Source organism: Microcaecilia unicolor, chromosome 9 (genome assembly GCF_901765095.1).
Source record: "Microcaecilia unicolor chromosome 9, aMicUni1.1, whole genome shotgun sequence".
Lineage (NCBI taxonomy): Eukaryota > Metazoa > Chordata > Amphibia > Gymnophiona > Siphonopidae > Microcaecilia > Microcaecilia unicolor.
Window position 1 is genome coordinate 61,492,190 of NC_044039.1, and position 13,790 is coordinate 61,505,979.

At 44.5% G+C, this 13,790-nt stretch overlaps 1 protein-coding gene across 1 annotated transcript in view; it reads left to right on the forward strand.

Moving 5' to 3' along the window:
- TMTC1 (transmembrane O-mannosyltransferase targeting cadherins 1) overlaps nt 1-13,790 on the forward strand; it is a 1,359,696-nt gene that overhangs the window by 1,181,331 nt on the left and 164,575 nt on the right. The window contains 1 exon segment of the mRNA XM_030213674.1: nt 11,873-12,017. Within this exon segment, the coding sequence (XP_030069534.1) occupies nt 11,873-12,017 (145 nt within the window).

Consider the following 13,790-nt stretch of genomic DNA (forward strand, 5'->3'; position numbering starts at 1 on the left):
AGTGTTTTGCAGTGGAGAGATTGTGTATTGGCATTACTGAGGTGGCTCCAAAACATCGGAAAGGGTTTTAGAGCCTAAATCATGACACACTACCTCTTGAAGGATCTACACATAGTTGTTAATAAAAGGAGCTCATTGTGAACACTATCCACCCTAAAAGGGTGTTTTGTGGCTCTACATGAGAATTGTGATATTATGATCCCTTGTTTCATATTGTTGACGGTCTGCATTTTCTATATGGGTGGTATATTGGTGTATTAGGGTCTGCCTAGTGTTATGGTACAGTAAGGTTCTGAGTGTGTTTTTGCACAAATTTGTGCATAGTGTTTTGCAGTTGAGCGATTGTGGTTAGTATATGCTTTGAGCAACCACTTTATTCTTTGACATATGATACATATCTAATATCTAAATTTAATAAAAGTTATTGTGACTATTTTATTTTTACTTATTTTTTTTCTGTGTTAATTGTGGCTATAAGCTCTGCCCCTGGCTCCACCCCTAACCCCGCCCCCTTTAGCCTCCCCAAACAGTTGGGTCACCGACCGCCTATGGAGGCGGGGCTGGTGGTTGGGAGGCGGGGATAGTGCTGGGCAGACGTATATGGTCTGTGCCAGAGCCGGTGGTTGGGAAGCGGGGCTGGTGTTTGGGAGGCAGGGATAGTGCTGGGCAGACGTATACGGTCTGTGCCCTGAAAAGCACAGGTACAAATCAAAGTAAGGTATACAAAAAAATTAGCACATATGAGTTGTCTTGTTGGGCAGACTGGATGGACCGTACAGGTCTTTTTCTGCCGTCATCTACTATGTTACTATATACTAAATTGAAAACCTCCAAATTGCCCACCAAAAGCTCATTACTTCAGCTCTCAGCACAAGCAGGTAGTTGCAGCTCAACTCTCTGCCTTTCTACAGGCCCATGCGTTTGAACCTGTTCCACCCTCCCCAACACCCGCCTCAACACTCTTCATTTATAGTCAGTTATTGTAATTAGGGTAACAAGCAAGGAGTGCTCTTACAGAGTTTTAAATACATTTCATTACCATCTAAGAAAGAAACACTAAATAAATCATACAATATACTATATAAACCTTAACCACGGTGGGAACAGGCTGCTGGCATCGGCATTTAAAAAGGAGATAAGAGGAAAACACAGGGAGAGAATCCAAGATGGCTGCATGCACCTAGGAGTGCTGCGGATCCTTGTTACCTTTTGAGCAAAATGCCAAAAAGAAGAGGCAAGGCAGCGGTTCGGGCTTTTCCAACACCTGCCTCCTTACCTATAGGCCTTATGGACCGATTACGAGGACCCCAGAGCAGGGTAGAGTGGTCGGGAGCGGATCCTTAGGAGACGCTGGTACAATGGAAGACTTCTCGGCATCTCCAGCACTGGATACAACGTTGAGCCCGACATAAGAATTCCTCCCCCACAGCCCATGCGGGTGAGCTCTCCCACTGAGGGAGCGAGTGCTCAGGCGCCGGGAGGTGTATCTGGAGTGATCTCGAGAGAAGCCCAGGGAGAACAGTTTTTTATCCCCAGAAGAAAGCAGCCCGTTGATAGAAGGCGTGGGTCAAGAAACCACAGGTAAAGAAATGAAAACAGAACACTTGAATATTTCCTTGATATTGCAGAAACCACCAGAGGTAACTCAGGATTCTTTGTGGGACCTGGTAGCTCAAATGGTTCAATATCAAATACAGCAAACTAATTTATTATCTCAAAAAGTTAGTAAGATTGAAAAAACTCTTGATAAAAATGAAACTGAAATAAAACTTTGTTCTGAAAAGATTGATACGATAAAAGAAAATTTTTGAATATGGGAAATGTTCGAACAGTTATGATGAAGGATATCTCTAACTTGAGAAATAAAATGGAAATCTATGACAATTACATGAGAAGATATAGCTTGAGATTTATAAACTTTCCTAGAGTTAAAGTGATAAGTCCATTGAAGATGCTGAAAAGATATTTCAAAGAACTTTTGGAGATCCCTGAAGAAAATTTACCACCGTCATCTCAGGTTTATTATGTACCCCAAAAAGCACAAGAATCAGTATTGCAACATCAAACATCTTTGGACATTACAAATCTCTTGGAGACATCAGATACTGAACAAGCCACTGCCGCAACATTAGTAGCCACGGTGGCTTTATTGCCAGACAAGCAATGGTTGTTCAAAATGTTTCTTAACCATAAGGAAAACCATTTCTGGATCTAAAGATACTTTTGTTCCCAGATGCAGGGCCGGTCTTAAGGCGAGGCGGCCGCATAGGGCCCCGCGCTCAGGGGGGCCCCGCACGGCGCGCCTAAGGTCGGACCGCCCGAGTTCCAGTCCTCCCTCCCTCCCTCCCTCGGATGGCGCGCGACGGCGGAGTGGTGGGGGCGGTCCGCCCCGGCTGTCAGCGGGTGGGTGGTGCCCTGCACCCGCTGCTCCCACCCTGTCCTACCTTTAAAAAAAGACTGTGGAAGCGCCAGAGGGACAGACAGCGCCTCGTGTCTGCCCTCCCTGCTACTAAAAATGTCTTCGACATCGTCATTGGGCCTTCTCACATTGAGTCCCGCCCTTCTCTGAGGTAACTTCCAATTACCGCGAGGGTGGGCGGGACTCAATGTGAGAAGGCCCAATGACGACGTCGAAGACATTTTTAGTAGCAGGGAGGGCAGACACGAGGAGCTGCCTGTCCCTCTGGCGCTTCCAAATTCTTTTTTTAAAGCCAGTGAGGGTGGTGGGGACCGGAGAACAAAGCTAGTAGGTAGGTTGGGGGGGGGGACTCAGATGGGAGAAGGGTGTGTGGGGTGGGGGTTCTCAAATGGGAAGGAGACTACTACTTAACATTTCTAAAGCTGAGGTGGGGAGGGGGTTCACGGATGGGAGAAGGGGGTGGGGAGGGGATTCTTGGATGGTTAAAGGGGACGGGTGGGGAGGGGACTGGGGTTCTTGGATGGGAGAAGGGGACCGAGGTGGGGAGGGGGTTCACGGATGGGAGAAGGGGGTGGGGAGGGGGTTCTTGGATGGTTAAAGGGGACGGGTGAGGAGGGGACTGGGGTTCTTGGATGGGAGAAGGGGACTAAGGAGGGAGTTCTCGGATGTGAGAAGAGGACGGGTGGGGAGGGGACTGGGGTTCACGGATGGGAGAAGGGTGTGGGGAGGGGGTTCTTGGATGGTTAAAGGGGACGGGTGGGGAGGGGACTGGGGTTCTTGGATGGGAGAAGGGGACTGGGGAGGGGCTTCTCGGATGGAAGAAGGGGGCAGGCACTGGGGTCTGAGAAGTGGTCATATGGGAAAATGGGGGCCATGCCTGGGGCTGGTGGGAAAATGGGCCATGCGTGGGTCAGGTGGGAGAATGGTTCTGAAAAGGGGGCCCTAATACAAGGCATGTGGATGAAGGGGGCTGGAACTGGGGGCTGAAAAGGAGGGTAGGTGGGATAAGGGAGCTAGTACTGGGACTGGAGGCTGAAAACGGGATAGGGAGAAGTGGCTGGGGGGCTGAAGCTCGGGACTGGTGGGAGAAAAGGGCTGGGGCTGAAATGGGGGACTGGTGGGATAGTGGGGCTGGAACTGGGGACTGAAAAAGGGGCGGAGAGAGGGGCAGATCCTGGATGGGGTAGCGAGAGGGAGGGCAAACCCCGGATGGATGGGAGAGGGAGGTCAAATTGTGGATTGAAGGGGCAGAGAGAAAGGGCAGACAGTGAATGGATGGGGGAGAGACAGAGGGCAGACAGGGGCAGATGGTGGATGGATCATGGAAGGGGCAGAGATAGAGGGCAGATGTGGATGGAAGGAGCAGGGAGAAAGGGCAGACATTGGATGGAGGGGACAGCAGAGAGGGCAGACACTGGATGACAGAGGCTGGATGGAAGGAAGACAGTGAAAAGAAGATGAGGAAAGCAGAAACCAGAGACAACAAACTGTAAATAAAATATATATTTTTATTTTTTTGCTTTAGGATATAGTATTGTAGCTGTGTTAATAAATGTTTATAAATAGAACATGTAAATAAGGTAATCTTTTTATTGGACTAATTTTAATACATTTCAACTTAACTTTCAGAGAAGAAAACCCCCTTCCTCAGGTCAGGATAGGATACTGTAACAGTACTATACTGTATTGACCTGAGGAAGGAGATTTTGGCCTCTGGAAGCCAAATGTATTAGTCCAATAAAATGGGATTATTTTATTTTCTGTATTTGTTTTATTTCTATTTGTTAATTTGTAAAGTGGTGATTGGTATTTGTTAGTTTTTTCAAATTTACATCTGCTGTCTTTATATTTTGCACAGTACTAGGGGTCATTTTCTGTTTCTGTGGTGTTGAATTGTATGCAGATTCTGGCATCTTGGGGGTTCAGTTTAATTTTTGTCTAAATAGAAAGTTTAAATATTACTACTTATTCTATAGTGGATTAGGGTGTATCTGTGTTTGTGAAAAAGACATGGCTTTCAGTTGGCACTGACTGTGCAGGATCGACGATCTGTACTATTCTGTCAGGTTTCATTTTACAATAGGTAAATTGATGTTCTAGTGCTCACTGTAGTGTTTTAAGATGTTTTCCTTTTCTTTGTGTGATTCGTAGAAATGACTGCTTATGGTATGGTAGAATTGCTCAATAGGTCTTAGAGTGTTTTGTATTCTCGGCATACCTAGTACTGGATTTTGGAGGGGGTGTTAAAAAATGACCGGGAGGGAGTGGGGCCTTGGAGCTGGGAGCCCTAGGGGGGGGGAAGCCCTGGAGCTGGGGGCCTTGGAGCTCAGAGGGAGCAGCCCGGGAACTCAGAGGGAGGGGTAGCCGGCCCTGGAGCTAGGGTGGGGACGGAGTTAGGTGGGGGCAGGGCTAGGGTGGGGCCCCATCAAATTGGTCTGCATTGGGCCCCGCACTTGCTAAGACCGGCCCTGCCCAGATGTCTCGAAAGAAACACAAAAGAGTCGCAAACCATTTTTGATATTGAAACCTGAAGTATTGCATTGCCCCATCCCCTGTATCATCTTTGTTGCCCCTCTCTGCACCTTTTCTAATTCCACTATATCTTTTTTGAGGTGCGGCGACCAGAATTGAACACAATACTCGAGGTGCGGTCGCACCATGGAGCAATACAATGGCAGAATAATATCCTCATTTTTGTTTTCCATCCCTTTCCTAATAATACCCAACAATCTATTTGCTTTCCTAGCCACAGCAGCACATTAAGCAGAAGGTTTCAACGTATCATCAACAATGACACCTAGATCCCTTTCTTGGTCCGTGACGCCTAACGCTGAACCCTGCATGACGTAGTTATAGTTTGGGTTCCTCTTTCCCACATGCATCACTTTGCACTTGTTCACATTAAATGTCATCTGCCATTTAGACGCCCAGTCTCCCAGTCTTCTAAGGTCCTCTTGTACTTTTTCACAATCTTCCCGCAATTTGACGACTTTGAATAACTTTGTGTCATCAGCAAATTTGATTACCTCACTAGTTACCCCCATCTCTATGTCATTTATGAATATGTTAAAAAGCAGAGGTCCCAGCACAGATCCCTGAGGGACCCCACTAACTACCCTTCTCCATTGCGAATATTGACCTTTTAGTCCTACTCTCTGTTTCCTATCTTTCAACCAGTTTTTAATCCACAGTAAGACACTACCTCCGATCCCATGTCCCTTTAATTTCCTCTGTAGTCTTTCATGAGTGACTTTATCAAACGCCTTCTGAAAATCTAGATACACAATATCAACAAGCTCACCTTTGTCCACATGTTTGTTTACCCCTTCAAAGAAATTTAGCAGATTGGTGAGGCAAGACTTCCCTTCACTAAATCCATGTTGACTTTGTCCCATTAGTCCATGCTTTTGAATGTGCTCTGTAATTTTGTTCTTGATAATAGTCTGTACCATTTTGCCCGGCACTGACGTCAGACTCACCGGTCTATAATTTCCTGGATCTCCTGTGGAACCTTTTTTAAATATCGGCGTTACATTGGCCACCCTCCAATCTTCCGGTACCATGCTCGATCTTAAGGATAAATTACAAATCACTAACAGTTGCTCTGCCAGCTCATATTTTAGTTCTATCAGTACCCTGGGATGAATACCATCCGGTCCAGGAGATTTGCTACTCTTCAGTTTGCAGAACTGCTCCATTACGTCTTCCAGGTTTACAGATATTTCATTATGTTTTTCCAACTTGTCAACCTTGAATACCCTGTCCGGCACCGGTATCCCTCCCAAATCTTCCTCGGTGAAGACCGAGGCAAAGGACTCATTTAGTTTTTGTGCTATTTCTTTGTCTTCCTTGATCGTCCCTTTTACACCCTGGTCATCCAGCGGGCCAACCGATTCTTTTTATGAGACTGGGAGACTGGGCGTCCAAATAGCAGATGACGTTTAATGTGAGCAACTGCAAAGTGATTCATGTGGGAAAGAGGAATCTGAATTATAGCTACGTCATGCAAGGTTCCACATTAGGAGTCACCGACCAAGAAAGGGATCTAGGTGTCATTGTTGATGATACGTTGAAACCTTCTGCTCAGTATGCTGCTGCGGCTAAGAAAGCAAATAGAATGATAGGTATTATTAGGGAAAGAATGGAAAACAAAAATGAGGATATTATAATGTCTTTGTATCACTCCATGGTGCGACCGCACCTCGAATATTGTGTTCAATTCTGGTCGCCACATCTCAAAAAAGATATAGTGGAATTAGAAAAGGTACAGAGAAGGGTGACGAAAATGATAAAGGGGATGGGACGACTTCCCTATGAGGAAAGGCTAAAGCGGCTAGGACTCTGCAGCTTGGAGAAAAGGCGGCTGAGGGGAGATATGATAGAGGTCTATAAAATAATGAGTGGAGTTGAACGGGTAGATGTGAAGCGTCTGTTTACTCTTTCCAAAAATATTAGGACTAGGGGGCATGCAATGAAGCTGCAATGTAGTAAATTTAAAACGAATCAGAGAAAATGTTTCTTCACTCAACGTGTAATTAAACTCTGGAATTCGTTGCCAGAGAATGTGGTAAATGCAGTTAGCTTAGCAGAGTTTAAAAAAGGTTTGGATGGCTTCCTAAAGGAAAAGTTCATAGACCATTATTAAATGGACTTGGGGAAAATCCACTATTTGTACTTTTTTTGAGATCTTGCCAAGTATTTGTGACCTGGATTGGCCACTGTTGGAAACAGGATGCTGGGCTTTTTGGACCTTTGGTCTTTCCCAGTATGGCAATACTTATGTACTTATGTACCAGGGGAAGAAGGGCAGGGATTCTATTCCAGGTATTTCCTTGTGCAAAAGAAGATGGGGGGATGCGTCCCATCCTGGACCTAAGAGCCCTAAACAAATTTCTGGTCGAAGAAAAGTTCAGGATGGTTTATGATTGGCTATGTTCTCTGGATTTGAAGGATGCATATACTCACATACTGATATTCCAGCCCATTGAAAGTATCTTCAATTTCGGCTGGGAACAATCACTACCAGTATCATGTGTTGCCTTTTGGCCTCGTGTCAGCTCCCAGAGTATTTACCAAATGTCTAGCGGTAGTCGCAGTGTCATTACACAGACTGTGAGTCCTTGTGTTCCCTTACCTTGATGATTGGCTGGTGAAGACCGCATCTGAGGACAGTGCTCGAGATTCCATGTGGAGGACTATTCAGGTGCTGCAGCTCCTATAGTTTGTTATAGACTACCCCAAGTCCCATCTTTACCGTGCACAATTGGAATACATTGGAGCCCTGCTCAATATGCAGAAGGTTTGAGCTTTCCTCCCAGGACTGAGGGCGGACACTCTGGTCACCCTGGCCTCTCAGGTTCAAACCTCTCAGCAGTTCACAGCTTGACAGATGTTGAGGTTGTTAGGCCACATGGCCTTCACATTTTATGCGACACCCATGACACGCTTTCACATGAGATCAGCCCAATGGACCGTAGCCACCCAGTGGTACCAGGCTATGGAAGAGCTGGAAGATGTCATTCAAGGGTCTCCAGACCTTGTTCATTCTCTGCTCTTGTGTACTGTTTGATCAAATTTGACCCTCGGTCTTCCATTCCAAATTCCTCAGCCTCAAAAAGTGCTGATGATGGATGCATTGCTCCTGGGTTGGAGAGCTCATGTAGATGGAGTGCACACTCAGGAAGCATGGTCCCTCCAGGAAAGGGGTCTTCAGATCAACCTTTTGGAGCTACGGGCTTTCAGAGATCATCTGTTCAACCAAATTGTGCTCATTCAAACAGACAACCAGGTTGCAATGTATTACACCAGTAAGCAGGGGGGCACTGGATCACACCCTCCGTATCAGGAGGCTGTCCAGATGTGGCGCTGGGCTTATCTGGTGGGCAAAAACAACATTCTGGCCAATAGACTGAGCCGGGTCATGCAACCACATGAATAGTCTCTCAATATGGGCATTGCTCACAAGATCTTCCAAGCGTGGGGCACCCCCTCATTGGATCTCTTTGCCACTCAACTGAACCACAAAGTCCTTCAGTACTGTTCCAGACTTCAGGCCCACGACAGACTAGCGTTGGATGCTGTCTTCCTGCACTGGGAAACGGGTCTGCTGTACGCGTATCCTCCTATTCCTCTTGTGGGGAAGGCTTTGCTGAAACTCAAGCAAGACCATGGGACCATGATCTTAATCGCGCCTTCCTGGCCTCAGCACATATGATTTCTTCTTCTTCTGGAGTTATTCTCCGAAGATCCATGGAAATTGGAGTATTTTCTGACCCTCATCACACAGAACGAGGGACCTCTTCTACATCCCAATCTTCAGTCTCTGGCCCTCACGGACTGGATGTTGAGAGCCTAGAATATGCTTCTCTCAGTCTGTCAGAGGGTGTCTCCTAGGTCTTGCTGGCTTCCAAGAAAGATTTCACTAAGAAATGTTATTCTTTCAAATGGAAAATGTTTGCCTCAATGCAATCTAGGCCTTGCCCAGGATCCTGTTTACTGTCCTACACAATCCCTTCTTGAATACTTTCTGCACTTTTCACAGTCTGGTCTTAAGATCAACTCCATAAGGGTTCACCTCAGTGCAATTAGTGCTTATCATCAACGTGTAGAGGGTAAGCCCATCTCTGAACAGCCTCTAGTTTGCTTCATGAGAGGTTTGAAGGTTTGCTTTTCAAACCTCTGCCTGTGCCATGGGACCTCAATGTCGTTCTCACCCAGCTGATGAGAGCTTTTTCGAGTCACTGAATTCCTGCCATCTGAAGTACTTGACCTGGAAGATCATTTTCTTGGTGGCTGTTACTTCAGCTTGTAGGGTGAACTTCAAGCTCTAGTAGTGGATGCACCGTACACTACGTTTCATCACAGAGTAGTCCTCCACACACACCCTAAGTTCCTACCAAAGGTTGTGTCGGAGTTCCGTCTGAATCAGTTGATTGTCCTATACACCTTGGACTGCAAGCGAGTATTGACCTACTACATGGAGTGGACAAGGCCCCACAGTCCGCCCAACTTTTTGTTTCTTTTGGCCATAGCTGCATCTGTAGCCTACTTGCAGTCAGCCTCCATTGAAGAAATTTGCAAGGCTGTGAAATGGCCTTCAGTCCACACATTTACATCTCATTACTGCCTTGAGCAGGATATCCGACGTGATAGTCAGTTTGTGTAGTGTTGCAGATTCTGTTTGGGGTCTAGAATCCAACTCCACCCCCCCAGGCCTATTTTATTCTGTTCCAGGCTGCACTGTTTCAGGTTAATCTGAGTTATGACCTCGCCGTTGCAAGGCCCAATTGACCATAGTTTGTTGTTTTCGGTGAGCCTGAATAGGGATACCCCACTTGTGAGAATTAATGGCCTGCTTGTCCATGGAGAAAGCAAAGATATGTACTGTAGCAGGTATTCTCCAAGGACAGCAGGCCTTATATTCTCACAAACCCTCCCACCTCCTCTAGAAGTTATCTCCTATTTTTATTGCTGTAGTATTTAAGAGCGGTAACCGCGTCCTCGCAGTGGGTGGGAAGGCACCTGCGCATGCATGGTGAAGCATGTCTCTACTTCTACTACTACCACTACTAATTAGCATTTCTATAGCGCTACAAGGCGTACGCAGCGCTGCACATAGAAGAAAGACAGTCCCTGCTCAAAGAGCTTACAATCTAATAGACAAAAAATAAATAAAGTAAGCAAATCAAATCAATTAATGTGAACGGGAAGGAAGAGAGGAGGGTAGGTGGAGGCGAGTGGTTACAAGTGGTTACGAGTCAAAAGCAATGTTAAAGAGGTGGGCTTTCAGTCTAGATTTAAAGGTGGCCAAGGATGGGGCAAGACGTAGGGGCTCAGGAAGTTTATTCCAGGCGTAGGGTGCAGCGAGACAGAAGGCGCGAAGTCTGGAGTTGGCAGTAGTGGAGAAGGGAACAGATAAGAAGGATTTATCCATGGAGCGGAGTGCACGGGAAGGGGTGTAGGGAAGGACAAGTGTGGAGAGATACTGGGGATCAGCAGAGTGAGTACATTTATAGGTTAGTAGAAGAAGTTTGAACAGGATGCGAAAACGGATAGGGAGCCAGTGAAGCGACTTGAGGAGAGGGGTAGTATGAGTAAAGCGACCCTGGCAGAAGACGAGACGGGCAGCAGAGTTTTGAACCGATTGGAGAGGGGAGAAGTGACTAAGTGGGAGTCCAGCAAGAAGCAGATTGCAGTAGTGTAAACGAGAGGTGACAAGGGTGTGGATGAGGGTTTCGGTAGAATGCTCGGAAAGAAAGGGGCGGATTTTACGGATGTTGTAAAGAAAGAAACGACAGGTCTTGGCAATCTGCTGGATATGAGCAGAGAAGGAGAGAGAAGAGTCAAAGATGACCCCAAGGTTTCGAGCTGAGGAGACAGGGAGAATGAGAGAGCCATCAACAAAAATAGAAAATGGGGGGGAGCGGGGAGGTGGGTTTGGGGGAGAAAATGAGAAGCTCGGTTTTGGTCATATTTAATTTCAGGTGGCGTTGAGACATCCAGACAGCAATGTCAGACAAGCACGCTGAAACTTTGGTTTGGATGCAAGGTGAGATATCAGGGGTAGAAAGGTAGATTGTAAGCTCTTTGAGCAGGGACTGTCTTTCTTCTATGTTTGTGCAGCGCTGCGTATGCCTTGTAGCGCTATAGAAATGCTAAATAGTAGTAGTAGTAGTAGATTTGGGAGTCATCAGCATAGAGATGGTAGGAAAAGCCATGGGATGAGATTAATGAACCAAGGGAAGAAGTGTAGATAGAAAAGAGGAGGGGACCAAGAACAGAACCCTGAGGTACGCCGACAGGCAGAGGGATAGAAGTAGAAGAGGATCCACCAGAGTGAACACTAAAGGTGCTCTCAAAGTTTGTTATAAAGCCCGGACAGGGCAACATGGTGCCGCGTTACCCACTTGTGAGAATACAACGCCTGCTGTCCTTGGAGAATACCTGCTACAGGTAAGTATCTTCGCTGCATTGATATTTATACTTGCTGGAATACAGGTATAAATGTTTTCTCATAAAATTCATAAATATACATATAAATTAGCCTATTTTATAATCTTTGTGCATATTGCTAACTCCCCCAGTAGATGTCTACCAGTCAGAATTTGAGAGGCCATTTCCACATATGCATGAAACTGAGCTTGCAAAATTACATCTCTTGTTTCAGAATGTATGGCATTGTGAGTAGAAATACACAATTGAGCTGGAATACCTGTGAGCTACAATCATTGTGTACCCAACTAACAGAATTTAATTAATAGAACTAATACTATGATATTATGTCAGGTCATCCTCAATATGGGAATCTGTATTCTGATTAAAACATATTTGTAGAGATAGGTGTTGAAGTGTATGCTCCATCTGTCAATGTTTAAGGATGTGAAGTTTATTCATCTCTGCAAAACAAGCAATTAAACATCTCTTTCATAGTATTTGTCCATTCTTTGATTTTAGAGCATTGAAAGTCACAAGGAACTCAGAGATTCTGTCACGACTTGGAGCTCTTTACTACAATACAGGGAAATATGAAGAAGCTTTACAGGTTTATAGAGAATCTGTCACACTACAGCCATCAAACAAGGAGATTCTTCTAGCACTGGTGAGTCAGTGTGCCATGTGGAAATCATGATCAGTAACATAAGGAGTCACTTTTCAAAGACTTAGTAGGGAACTATGTAGCCAAAATAGGAAGAGTACCTATGCAGAATAGATTAATCCAGCTAAAAAGAGTATCAACTAGCTAATGGTATACTCAGTAGATAATTTTATAACTGCATGTTGTAAGAATTCTCAGTACTCATAGAGTCACATTCTCTGTCAGTGATATACAAAAAATGGGACGAAGAGAAAAATATCAGTCCTTGGATATCAATCCTTTTTCATTGAGCAGCTTCCTCATGAGTCAGAAAAAACTCCCAGCTAATATTTATTATTTTATCAACCAATTTTCCCCATTTTTTTCAAATGTTTAAATAAATACTTAACTTTTTTAAGAGCAAACATAATGTAGTTTATCTATAACTTTTATATAGCTGGAAAATGGCAACTTAGCTTTAGATTGGTTACATTTCACTACTGCTTCATCAGGAGCTTCATCAACCATTGCCCCACAATCTGCCCTTTAAATGAAAGTCATCAGACTCATTAGAATATTATTACTTGGTTCCATTTAAGAAGTCAAACCTAGGATTTAAATCAAAGTAAAAACCTATCTCACGTCTCGACTACTGTAATTCAATTCTCTGCAGAATTTCATCCTTCATAGATTACAAATATTGCATAACTGCAGCACGTGAAAGACATGAAAATACGATCATGTTACTCACCCCCCTCTTTCTTCAGTTACATTGGCTCCCAGTACAATGTAAACGTCTGTTCAATGTTTTATGTTTAACTCATAAAGTCTTACATCTTGGTACCCTGGCTTATCTCGCTTCTGTGGTAATACTCCCTCTCGTGCTCTTCGTTCATTGAATTCTCACCGGGTGGTTCTTCCTTCTCCCAGAGTTGCACACTATGAATCTACCCGTTCCTCTACTTTTTATTTCCTAGCTCCCTATCTTTGGAATTCCCTCCCTCCCTATATTCAACCCGAATTATCATTTCATAAGTTTAAAGTTTTGCTAAAAACTCATCTGTTTGAAATAGCTTTTAAATCTCCACCATGATTTTTGGGCTTCAGGGTTGGGTCTGACTATCCCAAGGGCCTAGTGTATGTTTCCAGATCTCTCACGAATGTGTATGTATGATTCTGGTTAACTGGTCTTTCCTTTCCTGTCTTATGGTGTTCTTTTCTATTTTAATAATTAATTGAGTTTTTAAACTGTGGCTTACAGTTTATCAAGCGGGATATCAAGCTTTTTAATAAACACAAACATAAACCTTACGGTTACAAAAGTGCTTTTGTCTTCCAGCGATTAACTCTAGAATTCAACTTGGCGCTCTCTGTTTATAAAAGACACCATGAATCTACAGCCAATCAATTCACTGATGTGATGCTAGTCTAATCCATATAAAACTATCCTCAAGAAAGTCTATTACTAAAGAAATGCCCATACTACATAGACATATAAACCTTTAGGGGCTAAAGTCTGCAACCTATAAATCCACCTTTGTTCAGTTTGTATTAACTTCCTTCCCCTGTCTCCTCCCCTTATATTGTCCTTAACATAATCTATGGCTAAACAATGACACAATCTCAGTTGGGTCATTATTAAATGTGGTAGTTGTAAGACCTGTTTGATCACATTACAAATGAATGAATTTCAAAATCCCATTGACCAAAAAATATATAAGCTTAGACATAAAATGGATTCTAACAGCAAGTTTGTGGATTATATACTTATTTATCCATGTTTGAGTAAAGTGATGT